This window comes from Leuciscus leuciscus (assembly GCF_965113295.1).
Source record: "Leuciscus leuciscus genome assembly, chromosome: 5".
NCBI classification, from domain to species: Eukaryota; Metazoa; Chordata; class Actinopteri; order Cypriniformes; family Leuciscidae; genus Leuciscus; species Leuciscus leuciscus.
In genome coordinates, this window is record NC_138729.1 from 47861653 (window position 1) to 47883160 (window position 21508).

The following is a 21508-nucleotide window of genomic DNA, read 5'->3' on the forward strand; positions in this document are numbered from 1 at the left end:
AAGAAAGTCATGCATGTTTGAAATGATGAGGGTAAATAATTCATGACAGCATTATAATTTTGTGTCTATCACTTTAAAATATAGCATTAAGGATTTCTGGAAATTAAGCAGAATATCATTTATCCTTTGGAATCATACAGATACAGTCTAACAGAGATCAGGATGTAGTTTTCTGGTCGCTCCATTGCATATTAAACATAGAATGTACATGTTACACAAGAATCAAGTCAATAGACAATGACAATAACAATGAATAGACACATTTGCATAGAGTATTCCAGGAATCATACAGAACTTATAACTCTACACATAATTAAATGAAATTGTTTATTAAACATCCCTGCATAATACCCCAAGTTATACCATGGTCTGGGTGAATACTCGATTCTGATTGGCTGCAGGGTGTCCATTAAAAAGTGATAGAGAACACCTAGTAAAGGAGTTCTGGTGAAACTGTTTACCGTTCGAAATTAATTAATAAATGCGCTGGCTACTTCAGCTGTGAGTAACCATAGCAACAGGCAGTCAAAGTATCCGCTGAGCGGACAATAAATATCTCCGGTTGCTAAATAAACCGTCAGGCGTAACCAGGGAAACCAAGTTATTGTTTGCAAAAACTTTAGATTTCGATTGTAAAACTAATTAAAATATAAACTAATGTTTTAAAAATGTGTTATTTGGCAAGTGATCATGGTATAAGCGGGTTAATGCCCTTCGAGGTGTCCATTGTCAGCTATATATGGACTTCGGCGGAGGCAACCGCCTCGCCGTCGTCCATTAATACCTGACAATGGACACCTTGTCGGGCATTAACCCTTACATATATGAATATGATATAGACAAAGTGGCACCACTTAAGACTCTGCTGTCCCATTATTCATCTACAGTCTTCCTGGTTTTATGGATCTATTTCCATGTTCACATCATTGTCTTCCAAGTTAAGATTTAAAGATTTATATTCAGAGAGTAATTTTAGGATGTCAGATCTCTCACTTTTCTTGGCCTGTGTGATGATACTTTCCAGGATGGGCTGCATGGAATAGGCATATTCCACAATGCTTTTAATTTGCTGTTTTGCTCCTGGGTACGCATATCCACCAGTGTGCACACCAATCAGATAGCAGTGCTCATCAAAAACTGGAGAGCCAGAAGATCCGTGAAAGAAACAAGAGTCGTAATGGATCTTGTTGTCATGATTTTCCCATTTCTCTGCCAAACACTGTTGTGTTATCACATGAATGAAATCACGATTCTCAGTTGCATGTTTATCTGCAGCCTCTTTTAGATTCTCTCTCTCAATGATGAAGCAGGGGTCCATTTTCTTGACCCCTTCTCCTGGATGTCCCACAATGCAGATCCCACCATGGTTAGGATGAGGGCCATGAATGTATCGACTGAGTAATCCAGGACCGTTAGCAATTCCATCAGTGGCTTTCAGTTCAAGAAGAGCAAAGTCAAGATACCTGCCCATGTTGTCTTTGCCATAATAGTACGCTGCAATCTGTTCCTTGATTGGCACATACTTGGTCTCATTTGCTTCCAGATCTTCATATCCAAATACAGCAGTGAATGTCTTTGAAAGCTTCTTGGAGAAAGGGTCAAATTCTCCAATAACATGAGCATTAGTGAGGATGAATCTGTCAAAGAGTAAGAAACCGGTTCCTATGGCGGATCCCTCCACTCGAATCTGACACACAGCATCAGAGAGTCTCATGAGCTGCTTCACTTTCTTCACCACCAAGAAATTTTCAACACTTTTTTGATATTCTTCTTTGATGAACTTAAGAACCTCAGACTTGTTCTTTAGGTTCTCTCGCTGCTGTAACGTCTCCAGTAAATCTTTAAACTGATCACGCAGAATTTTCGCAATCTCTTCAGATTTGTCTATGGGTTTAACTACATACCGCTTGGTTGAAGGATCGGTCGACTTTGTTGTGTTTCCATTTTGGGTTTTTTCTCGCTCAGTGTTGATGGGATTCTGGCTTGGCCTGGCATTTTCTGCCGCATCAGCATCTGAAGCAACATTAGGCTCAGTTTGGACACGAGTCGCATCATCCTGACTCTCTGGCTGATTGTTGTCACTGATAACAACTACCTGGAAAGTCTTTTTGTTAAGCGTTTTTGTTACAGGTAATGAAAATTCATGTTTTATCACTGTACCAGACTCAGAAAGTCCACAGTGTTTACTGAAAATGACATCATTGAATCGTCCATCACGTTTAAGAGCAGTTTTGACTTCCTCTCCTTTGAATGCAAACACACAAACATAACGAACCTTTTTCCTCAAAGCTTTGCTCTTCAGTAAACATGTCACTGTTGGCCCTCCTTCTTTTTCAACCAAAAAGGTGACTAATGTTTCAGGTTTACCTCTTTTACTGACTTGATTTGTAGAACTATTTCCATCCTTTTGGATGAAAGTTATGTCTAAGATATCATCTTCTTCAATAAGACAGCAGGGGAAATCTGACTTCACAGCAGCTCTAGGATCTTTTCTATTGGTTCTTTGGATGAGTATTTCTTTCTGATTATTCTTCTGTTTGTCTTTTTCACTCATGAAAATTCCCGTTGTATTAAGAGCCTCAAGCACAGTCATGGAAGTTTTAAATGGCACTGAATATGTCTCAGAGTTTAAACAAAAAGTAAAAGTGTGTTTTTTCTCTTCGACTTCCTGTTAAAATGAGAAAAAAAAATATTTATGTACACAAGTAGGCCTATTCAAGTGAATTCCACTGAAGAAATGTTTGTAACAAATGATTAATTATGCATGTGTTACAGAAAGTGATCTACCAGCTGCAGATCTTTTGTGGGTCCCTCTTCAACTTCTTTCTTAAATGAATGAGCCGTCGTTTTCTGGGAAAATGTCAACAACAGTGAAGTTAATGCAGGCGTACCACTGTCTACATCTTTCTACAATCATTTAAATAATGAAAAGGACATTTATGGAACATTCATGTTATGGAAATTTCACAGCAAAGCAAAACAAATGTCTTTTCACCCTGAGAGGGAAACACATATACCTCAAGAAAATACAGTGTATAGAACATTCAATAACATCTGCTGTAATTGACAAGTTGAAATCAGTGATATTTTATTACAGTTCAAACAGAATATTTTTGATTTGTTACCATTCCATCTGTGTCTTTATTTCTACAATGAGAGTTAAAACACTGCGAAATAACAATGATTTCTTTAAAAATGGTCTTTTATAAGAATATCATTCAAGCTGGGTGCACACTGTGTGATTTTGGCCACGATTTGGCCGCCTGAGACAAATTTAGCAAATCCTAAAAGATTCCTCTGATCCTAGGATAAAATCTGAAGTCTTTGATCATAAGTTTGACATGTTCACCGACAGCCGATTAATGACAGTTGCGATCAAATTTTACCTCAGACGAAGTTCTGGCAGAATCAGAATTGCAGTGTGACTTCTCCTACGACGACCGTCAAATTGTCTTCGTTAATCAAGACAAGCCATGACCAAAATAAACATTAGAGATTTCTTTGTAGTCACCATTGGATCATTATTGCAGTGATTATTAGGTTTGTAGCATGATGCTGCATCAAATTTGGGAAAAGTTTTGATATGTTCACTTAAGCCTTGTTTATACTTTCGCGTGGCACCGCAGCGCGAGTCTCCGCAGACTGCGCGCGCACCTCAGCAAATGGACGAGGCATTTATACTTGACGCGCTCGCCGTTGTACTATTCTTTGAAACAAGAGGGGGCGACTCGAGTAATTGTCCTCTAAACCATCAGGAATCAGCGGTTAGAAGAAGCTATACACGCGTGACAATGTTTATTTTAGTACACCACCACCAATACCACACTACAAAAAGAATCATGTAAAACCCAGTAAACCCTGAGATTATTACTAGTGACAATAAAACAAAATATATGGATATGAGAATGTGTATACAATATAACTAAATTAACAATCTCTTACATATTTTCTAATTTCACTAAACATTTCATTAACATTTTTATTAAACATGGACCTTTATGTTCATTAAAAATACTTTTTATGCTATTGTATGCTCATTTTTCAAATACTGTAAGCAACTAATTTAGACGTGCAAACTGGGTGCCGGTGTGGTGAGAAGTTCGAGCTCGGCCAGATTCGGCTTGAAGTCGTTCATCTTCGGATGCTGAGCCGCGCACGCTGTTACAAAAAAAGCCGTGCACACCGTCAAGCGAAATGGGGTCTTGCGCACCCAACGCGCACGACCGCCCACAACGCAATGACGTAGTTTTTGCCGCGCGCACCTTCACGCTCGTGCGGACGTGTCGAGTATAAACCTAGCTTTAGGGTGTACTCACTTTTGTTGCCAGCTATTTTGACAATAATGGCTGTATGTTGAGTTATTTTCAGAGGACAGTAAATATATACTGCTATACAAGCAGCACACTGACTACTCTAAAATATATCCAAGTTTCATTTCTATAGTATTGTCCCTTGAGAAGATATACTAATGTTTGCTGAAATGTGAGGGGTGTACTCACTTTTGTGAGATACTGTAGCCTATATGTTTGGCAACACGTCTTCTAACACTCATTGATGGAGTGTGTAGCTTTTCATTTCTTAAATAATCATGTAGGAAGACACATCATGGCCATATTCCAGGATGACAATGTCAAGATTCATCAGGCTCACATTCAGGGTTGCCAGGTGCCAGCAAGGTTTTCCAGCCAAAAACCTCGTCAAAAACCGCGAGAATGCACAAAAAAACGCAAAAAAAATGAACACAAAAGTAGGCTACACTGACTTCAGTCAGACTATTCTACTATTAAACTACAAGCTTATGTTACGGAAAATAATGCAATAAACTTAGGCTATCAATGAGTCTGTTTATTGTCAATAAAAGTCGCTTGGAACAAAAGCATTCAGTAACATAAAAACATTGAGTGGATATATGGACATAAAAAATAACCCACTTTAACATTTCAATTATTTCAAATAGCAACATGAAATGCATATTCTTAGGGCTGGGAGAAAAAAAAAAATCGATTCACCTAGGTATCGTGATTTTTTTTTAAACGATTTTAAAATCGATTTTTTTATTACAGAATATTACCGATATTAATTCAAATGAAATTGCTTTATTTTTGCCCTTCCTTATAGATAAGGTTGACAGAAGTTAGCCACTTTCATTCCAGCAGAGGATGAAATGTGTCGTTATAGCTGCACGATTCATCTTTAAAAGACTGTGATCTTGATTCAAACACCCACGCAATCTTCTTCCATTTCGTCTCTCTATTAAACCTTTGACAAAATCATATCGCAACATTCAAATCTGTGTTGGCGCTGCCGCTGACCCGGAGAGAGTTGTCATGAAACCGCAGTGTCAGTCAGCTAGCTAAGTTTGAAAACCCCGCGAGTGTGTTGTTTGTTTGGGGGGGCGGGCGGTGCCGGCGTGACGTGACGTGAACTTGAAGGTAGTGGGGAGGGAGTGTCTGTTGTGAGTTTAGGGGGCACGTCAGCCAGAGTTGTAGTGTGTGTGTGTGTGTGTGTATGAGTGAGTGAGACTGCTGCCTGCTGAACATTGGGTCGCAGGAAGAAGGATCTGAAGTGCCGGTGTTTCGGGAACAAAAACCTGCCGAACTGATCCGAAACCAGCCCAATTTTTATCCACCCAAACCCATTTTTGCCCGCAAAATAGATTGCAAAACCGCCCAATCTGGCAAATCTGCTCACATTGTGAAAGAATGTTTATGAGGGAGCTTGAAGAATAATTTTCACACATGAATCAGCACCTCTGAGTCTAGATCTTAAATTCATTGAAAGTCATTGGGATGTGCTGGAGGAGACTTTACAGAGAGCTGGACTCTTGCATTGTCAATACAAGATCTTGACCAAAAACTGATGCACCTCTTGATGGAAATAAAGGTTGTGATGTTATTTCCATCAAGAGATGCATACATTTTTGGACGAGACATTCATACTATATATAACATCCGTTTTTAACAGTCGCGAAGTAAGACTCAAGCCAATTGTAGTTACTGCTTTATGTAGTTTGCAATTTCAGACGCATCCAGAATGACATATTTGGGTCCTGGACACCTGGTCTAGAGCGTCCTGTTCGATCAGCTCTCAAATTCACTTCAAATCAAATGACAGCTTTCTCACAACACTGCTCAAATCATTGATGTAGCTTCATCTCAACTCGGTCATTGCCACTACTGAAAACTGGAATTCACCATTATTTTATTTGTTCCAAGCTAAAACTGTGCCATTGTTACATTGTTTTGCTGTTGTACAAAATACATTAAAGTGCTAGATAATGTTTTCTTCATTTGTGGCTTTGAGAATTTCAGAAAACTTTCATATGGTGACATTTGGACGGTGTTGATGAAAGTTACTTTTAAAAGTAATGCATTACAATATTGCGTTACTACCAAAAAAAGTAATGTGTTACGTACTTTTTATCACCTGGGCTGGGCTTGCTATAACAAAAAAAGTTATATTTTTGGCAAATGTAAAGGAAATGTAAATTAATTTGGTCACACCAAATGAATAAGCCTCAGGCATATAAAATGCATATTTACGCCTGTACAGTAGAGGGCACCACTCAAACTAACCTTTCAGCTGTGCTGCCATTCTGGATTAAAGAACAATAGGATAGAGGAGAAGGAAGTTCAATGCTCTTTATTTCTTAATCTAATCTAAAGTCCTTTTTGCTTATTAGTATGGATGAATTAGACCATTGAAGGTCAGCAGCAAAGACATTGGTAAATAAAGTGAGATTAAATAGTATATTTGTGTAATTTAATATAGTTAACCCTCAGGCACTATAATTCACAGTAAATTGTGACAAGTGCTTTTTGTTTTGTTTTGCAGGCCTTAAGCACTATAAAACAAGTAACAAATATCATGTCCTTACCTGAACATTGTCACTCGCTTGTGATGTCTCCCCAGATTTATCATCTCTAGCAGTCTGTTTCTGAAAGAGTCAAAGAGACAAAAACATTTCCATTACAACTAAGCCTAAACCCAATGCAGCGTCTAAGCAGAGAGGATGAGAAGGATAACAGTCACCCACACGGCTCTGTTGAAAGGAGCTTCGAAGGTCGGTCTGCTTCAGTTTTTTGTTGGGTGGTACTTTAGGCATGTTTTTGACCGTTCTGTGTATCTTTGAACAGAACAAATGATGAAGTGCTGAGAAAGATTTTTAACTTGCTTTTTTTAACTTGTTTTTTTCTTAACAATTTAACCTTAAAATTAGTGACAGTCACCTATTATTCTTAAAGGCACACTATGCTAGATTTGTACTTTAATATAACAGCTTCGAAATCATTTCTATGGTAAACAAACTCGTAGTAGGGCGAATCATCCCGATAGCAAAGGGGGGGACCAGTCACCAGCAATGCAAGTTTGAGAGGTGGCGCCCCGACAAATCTCACGAGAATCACAACTTGCTTTACGGCACGACGTCACATACATCAACAACATATGAAGCAGCCTCTATGGAAGACACTAGCACGCATTTCAGACGTGAATCAAGAAAACCAAGAACGTGTGGTCGGAAGAGTGCAGAGACGGCTCTGCGTGAGTGGTATTTACGACAGCAACGTTGTTTGAGAAAAACGGAAACTGCATAGTGTGCCTTTAAATTAGTATTACCTTAAAACAGTCTTGTGTTATTCTTTTGCTAACATTAATATTTAATTAATATTTTCACAGTCAGATAAGTATAGTTGGCATCCAGTGAGTTATTTGTGAGTGCTTAAGTATTTATCTTCTTTTTTTTAGCCCATCTGTATGCAGTTTAATTGGCTGGTTGGTTAGATTGTTTTGTCCTTGTTTTGCCCATTGACTTCCATAGTAGGAAAAAATATACCATGGAAGTAAACGGCTAACTTACCGTCAGCTGTTTGATTACCAACGTTCTTCAAAATATCTTCTTTTGTCTCACAACGGAATCGATCGTGACAGTGATTGGAAACATTACTAATCCAAACACCTTTGATAGCATTGCGTTTTAGAGCCTCTGATGTTCATAGATACAATGTAAGCTTTTTGGATTGTAAATTCTTTCACAAATAAGTCACAACAAGCTGATTTGATCCTTTACAGCATTTGTTTGTAACCAGTGAAAACATACAATTATAGGTGTTTGTAGTGATTTGTGTTGATATTATTGACGTAACAGATCATTCGATAAAACATTCATGCTAGAAATATATTAAAAGTTGTTGTAGACATCTAGGGTAATATTATGTTTTGTTGAATGTGAGATCTTGTTTTTAAAAAGTTACCTTATGTGAGTTAACAGTTTAAATAAAGCAGGAGAAAGTGAAGTGCGTGTAGTCGGTTTTCCTTCGTGTGTGAAGTGTGATCATCAGCTGATCATGCAGCGCGCGGAAAAGCAAATTCTTCTTCTAGTGTTTTGGCGGGTTACAGACCATTGTAAAAGCTGCATACCGCCACCTACTGTATTGGAGTGAGTAAATGATAAAATCAAAGTACAGTTTTTGGTAAAATCATGGCTTCATTGATCTCTAGACCAGATTCACGTAGAAATAATCTTATGTTTCTACTTATAAATGTTTGAATAGATTTTTAAATATATTGTTTATTCTCTACCTATACCCCGATTATTTTGCCGGTGTTTGTCGAAGTTGCTTTTAATTAGTGATTTACCTTAATTTTTTCCAAACGTTTTCCATAATCTCTATTTTATAATTATTTCCCAATGCTATATTTTGCTAATTTGTCAATTTAATTTTCTTCTACCCCTATATATCTGGTATCCAGCAGAATTGGAGCTATTTTATTTTTATTTAACTCAAAATGCTTCACATATACGCTCATTACGCTGTGATTTACAAAGAAATATGTTTCTGTTAATCATTGGCATGGCAATAAACAAATACAGTCCACTTTCATTTTATGAATTATGTTTTGTTCAGCTCATAATAGAACATCATGTAGAGAAACTCATAGTTGACTAATAATAAATTAGATAAATACCCATATATTGCTTCATATCTAATTATTTTAGAGCCACGTGGTGGTAAAGGGACTTTGCAGTGTTGTGTGAATGAATTGAAGCACTTGAGATTTTTTTGAATGTCAGAGACAGCACAAAAACAGAAATGGCATAAAAAACTCTATCCTTTTTAGCTCTAACTCTGAATTATGGGTGCGAGCTGCATGATGAGACCATAGATTTAAAAAGTAATCAAATCTGCCATTGAGCAGTATTAAAATATCAAGACTTTTTTCTCTCATTCTGTAGGCTAATATACAATTGTACAGAAATGTAATTAAAATCTCAGGAATATTTATTTGAAAATTCAAACAAAACACTACAGTAAAATGTTTCGATATGAGGCGTGTATACTGTATGGGACGTCCCCTATAAGAACTGACCATTAGTTTTTTCTACTTATTAGAAATGAGGTGTTTATAGGCCTCTGAAGTAGTAAAATGTGACAAAACTCCAAAATGCTGCAGTAAAATGTTTTGACATGAGGCATGTATACTGTATGGGACGTCCCCTATAAGAACTGACCATTAGTTTTTTCTACTTATTAGAAATGAGGTGTTTATAGGCCTCTGAAGTAGTAAAATGTGACATATCTCCAAAACGCTACAGTAAAATGTTTTGATATGAGGCGTGTATACTGTATGGGACGTCCCCTGTAAAAACTGACCATTACTTTTTTCTACTTATTAGAAATGAGGTGTTTATAGGCCTCTAAAGTAGTAAAATGTGACAAAACTCCAAAATGCTACAGTAAAATGTTTTGATATGAGGCGTGTATACTGTATGGGACGTCCCCTATAAGAACTGACCATTACTTTTTTCTACTTATTAGAAATGAGGTCTTTATAGGCCTCTGAAGTAGTAAAATGTGACATATCTCCAAAACGCTACAGTAAAATGTTTTGATATGAGGTGTGTATACTGTATGGGACGTCCCCTGTAAAAACTGACCATTACTTTTTTCTACTTATTAGAAATGAGGTGTTTATAGGCCTCTAAAGTAGTAAAATGTGACAAAACTCCAAAATGCTACAGTAAAATGTTTTGATATGAGGCGTGTATACTGTATGGGACGTCCCCTGTAAAAACTGACCATTACTTTTTTCTACTTATTAGAAATGAGGTGTTTATAGGCCTCTAAAGTAGTAAAATGTGACAAAACTCCAAAATGCTACAGTAAAATGTTTTGATATGAGGCGTGTATACTGTATGGGACGTCCCCTGTAAAAACTGACCATTACTTTTTTCTACTTATTAGAAATGATGTGTTTATAGGCCTCTGATGTAGTAAAATGTGACAAAACTCCAAAATGCTGCAGTAAAATGTTTTGATATGAGGCATGTATACTGTATGGGACATCCCCTATAAGAACTGACCATTACTTTTTTCTACTTATTAGAAATGAGGTCTTTATAGGCCTCTGAAGTAGTAAAATGTGACATATCTCCAAAACGCTACAGTAAAATGTTTTGATATGAGGTGTGTATACTGTATGGGACGTCCCCTGTAAAAACTGACCATTACTTTTTTCTACTTATTAGAAATGAGGTGTTTATAGGCCTCTAAAGTAGTAAAATGTGACAAAACTCCAAAATGCTGCAGTAAAATGTTTTGATATGAGGCGTGTATACTGTATGGGACGTCCCCTGTAAAAACTGACCATTACTTTTTTCTACTTATTAGAAATGAGGTGTTTATAGGCCTCTAAAGTAGTAAAATGTGACATATCTCCAAAACGCTACAGTAAAATGTTTTGATATGAGGCATGTATACTGTATGGGATGTCCCCTGTAAAAACTGACCATTACTTTTTTCTACTTATTAGAAATGAGGTCTTTATAGGCCTCTGATGTAGTAAAATGTGACATATCTCCAAAATGCTGCAGTAAAATGGTTTGATATGAGGCGTGTATGTATGGGACGTCCCCTATAAGAACTGACCATTAGTTTTTTCTTCTTATTAGAAATGAGGTCTTTATAGGCCTCTGATGTAGTAAAATTTAAACATATCTTTAAAACGCTGCAGTAAAATGGTCTGATATGAGGTGAACATACTGTATGGGACGTCCCCTATAAAAACTGACTATTCATTTTTTCTACTTATTGAAAATTAGTTCTTTACAGGCCTCTGAATTTGAATAATGTCACATATCTCCAGAATGATGCAGTAAAATGGTTTGATATGAGGTTTGCATACTGTATGGGAAGTCCCCTATAAGAAATGGCCACTAGTATTTTCTACTTATTAGAAATGAGGTCTGTATAGGTGTATAAATAGGAATAATGTGACATAACTCCAAAATGCTCCAGTAAAATGTTTTGATATGAGGCGTGTATACTGTATGGGACGTCCCCTGTAAAAACTGATCATTACTTTTTTCTACTTATTAGAAATGATGTGTTTATAGGCCTCTAAAGTAGTCAAATGTGACATATCTCCAAAAAGTGATTATAACAAAATATATATAGTATATAGAAATGAGAAAAAAAGAAATGAGAAAAAATGTGTGTTGTCAAATATAGACATGCATTATAAAAACAAACGTCACAGGGCTAAATGTGTTAACATTTTAAGAGGAACGCTAAGCAAACATATTAGTTTTACATTATTTGAAACTGCTACCCCAGGAAGTTGCATGCACATTAATTTGCATTATTTTAATGTTTTGTTTAGATTTCACCTAAAACCTACCCCTTTCAGACAGTAATACACACAAATATGGACATTTCCACATTCAAGCATTTAATGCTGAAAACAGCTTGCCCTTTTACAGCAGATTTAGTTCACAAACCACTGATAGTCATGACCTAAATATGATTTTCATTTACAGTAATAAATCCTAAAATAACATACTTTTCGCGCCATAAGTCACGCGCACACTCAAGCTCTGAGGATCTTGGCTCATTTTGAGTCAGACTTGTGAATTCAGTGAATTGTTAAAGGAACACGCCGACTTTTTGGGACTTACGCTCATTCACCGTATCCCCCAGAGTTAGATAAGTCCATACATACCCTTCTCATCTCTGTGCGTGCCGTAACTCTGTCTGACGCACCCATCGCTAGCCTAGCTTAGCACAAAGACTGGAGGTAAATGGCTCCAGCTAGCATTCTGCTCCCAATAAGTGTCAAAATAACGCCAACATTTTCCTATTTACATGTTGTGATTTGTATAGTCACAGCGTGTACAAATAACAAGGTCACATGAGACACAGCCATTTTCAAACCGTATACATACTGGGAACTATATTCTCAGAAGGTTTGACAGCTAACCCCTTACTAACAGTACACATTCTTTTCTCTTGTTGGGTTGTAGCGTTTTTTAATTAGAATGAACTATCAATGAATAATATTTCTTACAGCATTTATTATTTTGGTAAATGTATAAATATAGTATTGTTTATTATTCATTGTTAATTAATTTGTTCATAATACATTCATGTAAATGTGTACAACATGAAATGTTAATGTTTTGGTTATGTAAAAATGTACAGCACAGTGTTAAAAAATTGATCTTTACTGTAAAGTTTTACCATTATTATCATTTTAATCATTATTAGTTTACTTCTTGGGCCACAGAAAAAGTGGTCTCCATTGTGCTAGTCCCATCATGCCTATTATTTGCATTTGGAACCCTGTAGTCCACATACATTCAATTCGCAGTCTACCTCGCTGTAATTCTGCCATTTTCTTAAATCTAAAAGTCCTGTAGAATATACTGTAACTATGCAATTAACTTTTAAACACTAATAGACAAAGGGAACATTTGAGATTAAACCTGAATGACAAGACTGCTAACTGTCTATCTAATTTTGGTTTTAGGATTACACTTTGTAGTCTGTATTTATTTTGTTCAGTCAAGATCTGCATTCTTTGTATGTTTGTATTTAGTTTTTTCGTGTTTGAGATGAGGTGAGAAGGTTCATAATTTAAAGTATTTCATTATTTAGATGGGTTCAAAAGTCTGAGACAACCTTGTGAAAAGGGTTCTAAGGAAATATTTTCATTTTTAGCTTCATTTACAGTAGTAACCAATGTTACAAATTTGGTTAATGATCTAGAACTGGCTGATCGTGTTTATATTTCTTTATCATTTTACTTTTCTTTTTTCTTTTCAATTTTCTTTGTTTTAAATGCTTAAAAAGAGAAATCTTGTAAAATGTGAATTCCAGATGATCAGTGTGGTCTCAGACTTTGGACCCCACTGTATGTTGGTCTTTATTTTTGTCAGCCTATGCTTGTTACATTGTCATTCTGCCAAAAAACATTTACACGGTAGACAGACCTGGCCTACACCCATCTTTCAAATCATTTAAAACTACTGATGTAACCAGTACAGTATTGCAGTATTACATTTTCATATTCTATATTTGAAGAACCCTAACCCCCTTTACAAAATTGAATTGTAAAACCAGTATTATTTTTATTATTTTTTACATGCATGTGTATTTGACTAATTTTAAATGTTTTAAGTGATTTTTGAATTAACTCGATGCAAAATAATAGATTTCTGGAGATAATTAAATTGTATAATATTAAATGTGAATTAAAGTAATATTCCCCACATTGTGTAACCTTTTGGATGTTTATTTTTTATTTTCAGTATGTTTATTTAACTTCTAAACTATAAAAATACAGATAGATACAAAACAAATGCTATGTCATTAATTAAAGTACTTTTCCTTTAAAATATTATTCAATCTGGAAGTCGTTAAACATAACCTGTTACTTGAAAAAAGTATTAAACCAAAACATCAGCATTAAACTTCAAACGGTGAACGTGACAACAAGATTAGTGTACACAACACACAGAAAGCACAAATTAAGCTCTATTTCAATGTTCAGTCGCATCTTCCACAAGAGGGCGCTTGTTAACTGATCAGGGAGGCTGGGGTGTGGATGGTTGATATGATCTCCCTGGCACCCGGAGCAGTGAGGGCTTACAGCGGCTAAAAAACATGGAAGAAAGTGTAAGACAATGCGCAAAGTACAATCTCAATAGCGCTTTTATGCTCATAAGCTTCATTAATTACTATTAGCCTACATAAGTTGAAAGGATTGAACATACGGCCAGTCAAGCCTAGAAGACATGGAATCGGTCTGCATTTAAAGGAATAGTTCGTTCGAAAGTAAGATTTTGTCATCATTTACTTTTGCTGAACACAAAAGAAGATCTTTTGAAGAATCTTGGTAACCAGACAGTTGACGGTAGCCACTGACTTCCACAGTAGGAGAAAAAAAACTGGAAGTCAATGGCTTAAGTCAACTGTCTGGTTACCAAGATTCTTCAAAATATCTTCTTTTGTGGTCAAAAGAAGAAATAGTCTCATAAAGGTTTGGAACAACTTGAGGGTGAGTAAATGATTTAAATTTTTGGGAGAACTATCCCTTTAATAGGGGTTATAGCTCTGTTGTTTAGTGTTACCTGTTGTGTGAAGTTGTGAACAATTAAATCGTATAATTGAATTTAATTAAAGAGCAGAGTTCTGGTATTAACAGAAAGGGAAATGAAAAAAGCACAACAAATGGCTAATCCAGCATAAAATGTGGCTAATGCTGCTTAACTGAATTTTAATTTATTTTAAATACGGTGATGTTTAGAAGCAAGAGACAACCTTGTGAAAATTCTTGTATATGTAATTGTATATTTTTTAAAATTTAATATAAACTCAAAGTTAGTCCCCTGTTTGCCTTTTTAATTTTTTTTACAGTAGTCTTTAAAGGGATAGTTCACTTCGAAAATAATTTTTGGTATGTTTTAGCTTACCTCAATGGCATCCAAGATGTAGCCTAGGTGTCTTTTTTTCCGCAGTAGTTTCAATTTTGATATTTTTAGGTCAAACCGTTCTTGTCTGTCAGTCATATAATGCAGGTCGATGGTCACTGTCTCAAACAGCATGCACAGAGTCCAAATTAAAACAATTCCCCGTCGTCCAAATTAAACAATTCCCCATCGTAAGTACACATTGATGGCCTAAGACACGAAACGAGCGGTTTGTGTGAGAAAACGAACAGTATTTATATAGTTTTTACCTCTTATACACAGCCATGTCGAAGTGATCTGATCTGACGTGTACGCAGACTGGTGCATAGATATATACACTAGATGTCGCCTTAAATGTGTACTTACGATGGGGAATTTTTTTATTTGGACGATGGGGAATTGTTTTAATTTGGACTCTGTGCATGCTCTTTGAGGTGGTGACCATCGACCTGCATTATATGACTGAAAGACAAGAACGGTTTGACCTAAAAATATCAAAATTGAAAAGCTGTTTTAACTGAAAGCAACTTGCACAGTATCTTATAATATGTCAGTGTCATTGTTTTGTCTCAACATACACATCAGTAATGTTTTTTTCTAAGGCACATTTATAAAAGGTACTTAAATGTCCTAATTGAACTAAGGCCTAATCCTGGCTTAGTCTAAGCACTGTCTGTGAAACCAGGCTTAAACCTTGTAAACCTTGCTGCATCACGTTGGTAGGCTACTTTCCCCCAACTTTTTTATTGAACAAAGGTCAGAGGGGATACATATATCACAAAAAAACACTTAAGAAGACAGGATAAGAAACCTGAGGTAGAGCAAGGCAATAAAGTACATTTTCTAACAAGATATGTTGGTAGGCTACTATTTTACTTGGTCAGTCACGATATTCAGTGTTCTGATATTTTTTACTGTTCATCGTCGTCAAAAGTGTATTTTAAAATGGCATTTTTTTCACTCTGAGGTATTACAATTAGATTGTGCCACAACTTTTCGTGTATTCCTCATTCACCAATGGCGCCTCTCACCCCTTTGTTTAAGCAGGTTCCACAGAGGCAGCCGAATAGGCCGTTGATCATCTGTAGGACACAGAGGACGAGTTGCATTGCGCTGGTCACCAGCAGTGTTAAGAACAGACGCCCATTAAACTCCACCACATTGTTTAGCTCAGTGCAATTTCCCCACCTGCTAGGGTCCATAAGGTAACTCCCGCTTCTAAGAGATATAGACAACAACATTTTTAAACAGAAAAATGTGCTATCACATGCTTTACAGTGCTGAGGTGTATCTCTTACCTGTCTTTAAAGGGAGTTTCCCAAAGCTTATCTTTACAGTATAGTCCATGGAATAGACCTTTCAGAGCCACTATGAAACTATAAAGGGCGCCAGCTACACCCACTGCTGAAAATAAAATGGACAGGAACATCTGAAATAGAAAACGATTCATGAGACTGATTTAATTATTGGTCAAAAGTTTGGAATAAATAATGACATTTTTTCATGTTTTTGAAAGAAGTCCCTTATGCTCACCCAAGGCTGCATTTATTTGATTAAAAAAAATAAAGCGTACAAGATTTATTTGAAAAATATTATTCTTAATATTATATATAATTATTTCAAACTTTTGTCTGGGTAGTGTAAGTACACTTATTTTATTACATTTTGTAATTAAAAACAGTTAGTATCTACAATGCCTACTTCAGCTTTTAATAATTTAAAAGTAGAGGGCAGTGTACACTGCATGCAGTTATTATAAATGATTATCCCCAAATTTCATTTTAAGGATTTCCCAATCACACAACAACATGCCTGAAAACTCCTACACATTTGTCACCATTCAACGAGGTTGTTAGCCAGTGACTCTTGTAAAACTGTTCAGGTTCTTACAAGTCACAAAATGCAAATATTTGCAAAAAGACACAATGAGGGCACGTTTTTAAGGCTCATGAGTCATATTTTTATAGATTTTTTTTTCACAACAGAGGACCACCTGTGTATTTTCAAACAGGTCTGTACTTCATTCTGTCCAGCACATGACAAATGATGTACATCACATGAACTTAGTTACATTTTAAATACATTTATTTGCCATAAATAGATTTTAAAGTAATTTGGCTTGTAGATTTAGGTCTTTGCCCAAGCAACGTACAAGGGTTGCGTGTTTTCGGATGTGTTTTTTTTTGTTCTTTGTAATGTTACTTTAATTCTAAAGGTGTCTTGGGTATTTCCTGTTCTTTTTTTGTGCTAATTCTTAACCTGAAGATCTTGAAGATCTTAATTAGCTGGTTCAGTTGTGTTTGATCAGGGTTGGAACTTTGCTGGAAGGTAGATCTCCTGGAACAGGATTTGGCACCCTTGCTATTTTAAAAGTGACAAATGCATCCCTTCTCCTGAGCTTGTAAAGGTCTAGTGGACAATCCTCTTCACAACTTAATTTCTAAAGGATTGTAGATATTTATAAACTGAAGTCTAGATTTTTATAAACTGAAGATTTTGTTAGTGGCAGGATTGCTCTCTCACCCCACAGCGATTAGCACAGCAACCCCGGTTTCCAGTCAGGTGAATGTGAAAGGCTGGAATCAACACCTGGAGGACAGAAAGGGCAGTGTCAAGTCAAGTCAAGTATATTTGTATAGCGCTTTTCACAATACAGATTGTATCAAAGCAGCTTCACAGTATTAAAATAATACAACACGGTTTGTTTCTAGTAGAATTTATTGATTGATAAAATTAAATTAAATATCCCCAAAATATCCCCAACTGAGCAAGCCAAAGGCAACAGTGGCAAGGAACCGAAAAACTCCATCAAGTGACCTAATGGTGTCCTAAAACTCCATCAGGTGACCTAATGGAGAAAAAACACCTTGGGAGAACCCAGGCTCAGTCGGGGGCCAGTTCTCCTCTGGCATTTATGAGCTAGAGGCCGGATTGTAGTTTGAACTGTAGGATTATATGAATGCCTGGCTGAAGAGATGCGACTTTAATCTAGTTTTAAACTGGGAGAGCGAGTCTGAGCAACGAACAGTATCAGGAAGACTATTCCAGAGTTTTGGAGCCAAATGTGAAAATGCTCTCCCTCCTTTGGTGGTTCTGGATATCCTAGGTATGACCAAAAGCCTTGAATTTAGTGATCTTAAAGAGCGCGATGGATTATAGGGCGATAGAAGATCCGTTAAATAGACTGGAGCTAAGTTGACTTAGAATTTTGACTTCCATAGTATTATTTTTTTCCTACTATGGAAGTCAATGGGGTCCATCAACTGTTTGGTTACCGACATTTTTCAAAATATCTTCTTTTGTGTTCAGCAGAAAAAAGAAATTCATACAGGGTTGAAACAACTTGAGGGTGAGTAAATGACAGAATTTTCATTTTTGGGCGAACTTTAAGACTCTGTATATTCTCACAAAGGCAGCTTATTTGTTGTAAACATCTGACTGACAAGCTCCAAACTAAACTGAGAAGCATTTACACGATATATTATCACATATGCACGCTATGATGTTTAAATAGAAATAGAACTGATATATAGTTTACAATTAAACAGACTCACCATTATCCCCCCTCCAACCAGTCCTCCCATGTATTTGACCTCTTCTGTAATTTGTTGGTTCTGCACGTACTTTACATCCCAGCCAGGAAAAAACAGTATAATATTACAGATTATGGAGATGAACACCAACGGGTACAGACTTATCCCGATGCAAAGCGCACATTTTCCTGTACACATGCTGCGAGGTGGGTCAGAGAATAACGGTTGTAATCTGTTCAGTATTTGATATAAAAAAACTCCTAGATAAAAGCACTTGACGAAAAGTTTGGTCGTTACCCCTGACGTACACCCCCTGAAGTTGTGTGTCTACCAGAGTGCAGTGCTTTTATAAATACTGCTGGTCATTTATTTTTGAGTTAAGATAAGACCAGCCCATGGAATCGAGTTCCTCTAACCACACCCTTTCTGGAGAATAAATATTACAATATAAAAATATATTGTTTTATGTTCTCTTGTTTTTGAGAGACTTGTGATAGTTAACATTTTAACTGAAACAAATCCTATTACCAAGATATCTCTGGAATCACACAGACTTTTTTTTTTTTTTTTTAACAAACAAAGCAGGACTTTATAGCTTTTAAAACAACCACCATCAAACATTAAAAACTACAGTCTATACCCCATTTATACAAATCTATGTTTATATGCATTTGATTACATATTTGTGGAGATTTAGAAATGTTACTCTGGTTGTCATTACAAACAATACATAATCATTTGGTTGCATCCTGAGATCTGACATGGAAGAAATGATAAACTGTGGGGAAATGTGTGTGTGCGATGTGTGTGTTGTATTGACAAAATTATGTTTGAACAGGGTGTAACAAACCAAATCAGTGGCGGAGCCAGGATTTTTTCATAGGGCTGGCCAGGCAAGGGCCAGCAACCAGTCTGGTGTGGCACAGAAATCTTAATTATTTTATCATAAAAAATAATTTGATAATGTATTGGACTGTTTTAGTGCCTACACAACTGAATAAAGTTAATTTGTTCTTAATTGTAATTGAGATAGTAGTGAATTAGGAATCATGGAATACTGAGTGAATTTTTTATTATTACCCACCACCTCATATTAAAATTAATTAAATAGTAATAAAATGGCACCCACTATAGCTAAAGTTCAACTTGCTCAGTTAGCTTGGTTCTGGTTCTCAAAATATCCAATAGCTTGTTCTACATTGTTGCATCTTCATGGATGAGATAACATGCCGATAAATACTGTAGTCCAAAGATTATTCAACCTTCAATGCCTTCAACCTTCAAAATCTATCTATTTATTTATTTATATCTAATTTTAATTTCTTTCCTTCATCTAATATTATTTCTTTCATTCATTCTATCTATCTATTTATTTATTTATTTATTTATATCTAATTTTAATTTCTTTCCTTCATCTAATATTATTTCTTTCATTCATTCTATCTATCTATCTATCTATCTATCTATCTATCTATCTATCTATCTATCTATCTATCTATCTATCTGTGAGAGACGATATAATAAGATGCCATATTTCGAGAGTTTTTGTACTTTACTCTGTTATCCTTTTAATTTACACTCACGTTGTCTTTGCAAGTTGTGTATTTCTTTGACTAATGTTTTTTTTTTCTTTACAGGTCATGTCTAGATAATTTTTATGTAGGCTAGAGATTTACAACATAATTATTTGCAAAAAAAAAGCAGTAAAATAAAGTATACATTCTTTCTAAATACATATTTTGTTTTTGTTTTCATATATATTTTTTACTACATTAAAAGTTTCTGGAATTCAATCTCCCACCTAGTATGCACACCTCATTTGAAACCATTTTACTGCAGCATTTTGGAGATATGTCAATTTATTCGACTTCAGAGGCCTATAAAGACCTCATTTCTAATAAGTAGAAAAAACTAATGGTCAGTTCTTATAGGGGACGTCCTATAGAGTATACACGCCTTATATCAAAGCATTTTACTGCAGCATTTTGGAGATATGTCAATTTATTCGACTTCAGAGGCCTAAAAAGACCTAATTTCTAATAAGTAGAAAAATGAATGGTCAGTTTTTATAGGGGACGTCCCATACAGTATACACACCTCATATCAAAACATTTTACTGCAGCATTTTGGAGTTTTGTCACATTTTACTACTTCAGAGGCCTATAAAGACCTCATTTCTAATAAGTAGAAAATACTAATGGTCAGTTCTTATATATAGGGGACGTCCCATAGAGTATACACGCCTTTCTATGTCACATTATTCGACTTCAGAGGCCTAAAAATACCTAATTTCTAATAAGTAGAAAAAACGAATGGTCAGTTTTTATAGGGGACGTCCCATACAGTATGCACACCTCATATGAAAACATTTTACTGCGGCGTTTTGAAGATACATCACATGAATAGACTTCAGAGGCCTATAAAGACCTCATTTCTAATAAGTAGAAAAAACTAATGGTCAGTTCTTATAGGGGACGTCCCATACAGTATGCACACCTCATATCAAAACATTTTACTGCAGCATTTTGGAGATATGTCACATTATTTGACTACAGAGGCCTAGAAAGACCTCATTTCTAATAAGTAGAAAAAACTAATTTTCAGGTTATATAAGGGACGTCCCACCTAGTATGCACACCTCATATGAAAACATTTTACTGCGGCGTTTTGAAGATACATCACATGAATAGACTTCAGAGGCCTATAAAGACCTCATTTCTAATAAGTAGAAAAAACTAATGGTCAGTTCTTATAGGGGATGCCCCATACAGTATGCACACCTCATATCAAAACATTTTACTAAAGCATTTTGGAGATATGTCACATTATTTGACTACAGAGGCCTAGAAAGACCTCCTTTCTAATAAGTGGAAAAAACTAATGGTCAGTTCTAATAGGGGACGTCCCATTCAGTATACACGCCTCATATCAAACCATTTTACTGTAGCGTTTTGGAGATATGTCACATTATTCGACTTCAGAGGCCTAGAAAGACCTCATTTCTAATAAGTGGAAAAAACGAATGGTTAGTTCTTATAGGGGACGTCCCATACAGTATACACGACTCATATCAAAGCATTTTACTGCAGCATTTTGGAGATATGTCACATTTTACTACTTCAGAGGCCTATAAAGACCTAATTTCTAATAAGTAGAAAAATGAATGGTCAGTTTTTATAGGGGACGTCCCATACAGTATACACACCTCATATCAAAACATTTTACT

The 21508-nt window shown here is 35.9% G+C and overlaps 3 protein-coding genes across 5 annotated transcripts in view; all 3 read right to left on the minus strand.

Annotated features, from left to right (window-relative positions):
• Positions 1-21508, minus strand: part of LOC309499697 (serine protease FAM111A-like) — a 68301-nt gene that overhangs the window by 18729 nt on the left and 28064 nt on the right. The gene's annotated exons all lie outside the window — the stretch shown is intronic.
• Positions 825-7139, minus strand: LOC309499698 (serine protease FAM111A-like). Its single transcript, XM_082171101.1, has 4 exons — positions 7037-7139; positions 6878-6937; positions 2788-2850; positions 825-2668 (listed from the first exon to the last, which is right to left on the minus strand). Exons 1-4 carry the CDS (start codon positions 7103-7105, stop codon positions 899-901), a joined length of 1962 nt encoding a protein of 653 aa, XP_082027227.1. The 5' UTR covers positions 7106-7139; the 3' UTR covers positions 825-898.
• On the minus strand, positions 12791-18641 carry LOC309499742 (transmembrane 4 L6 family member 1-like). 3 transcript variants are annotated; one of them, XM_082171187.1, is made up of 5 exons: positions 18304-18632; positions 17273-17338; positions 16048-16178; positions 15781-15967; positions 12791-13934 (listed from the first exon to the last, which is right to left on the minus strand). In XM_082171187.1, exons 1-5 carry the CDS (start codon positions 18478-18480, stop codon positions 13926-13928), a joined length of 570 nt encoding a protein of 189 aa, XP_082027313.1. In that variant the 5' UTR covers positions 18481-18632; the 3' UTR covers positions 12791-13925. The 3 variants fall into 3 exon arrangements, with proteins under 3 accessions (XP_082027313.1, XP_082027312.1, XP_082027311.1); XM_082171186.1 differs by lacking the exon at positions 12791-13934 and having other exon boundaries at positions 15263-15967; positions 17273-17325; positions 18300-18641; XM_082171185.1 differs by lacking the exon at positions 12791-13934 and having other exon boundaries at positions 15263-15967; positions 18304-18637.

Coding starts and splice junctions, on each gene's coding strand:
- LOC309499698 (XM_082171101.1), bottom strand. CDS start 7,105: ATGCCTAAAGTACCACCCAACAAAAAACTGAAGCAGACCGACCTTCGA. Junction 2,851..6,877: donor AAGCGAGTGACAATGTTCAG/GTAAGGACATGA, acceptor ACATTTTCCCAG/AAAACGACGGCTCATTCATT. Junction 2,669..2,787: donor CCACAAAAGATCTGCAGCTG/GTAGATCACTTT, acceptor TCATTTTAACAG/GAAGTCGAAGAGAAAAAACA.
- LOC309499742 (XM_082171185.1), bottom strand. CDS start 18,480: ATGTGTACAGGAAAATGTGCGCTTTGCATCGGGATAAGTCTGTACCCG. Junction 17,339..18,303: donor TGGTTGGAGGGGGGATAATG/GTGAGTCTGTTT, acceptor TCTGTCCTCCAG/GTGTTGATTCCAGCCTTTCA. Junction 15,968..16,047: donor GAAACTCCCTTTAAAGACAG/GTAAGAGATACA, acceptor TATATCTCTTAG/AAGCGGGAGTTACCTTATGG.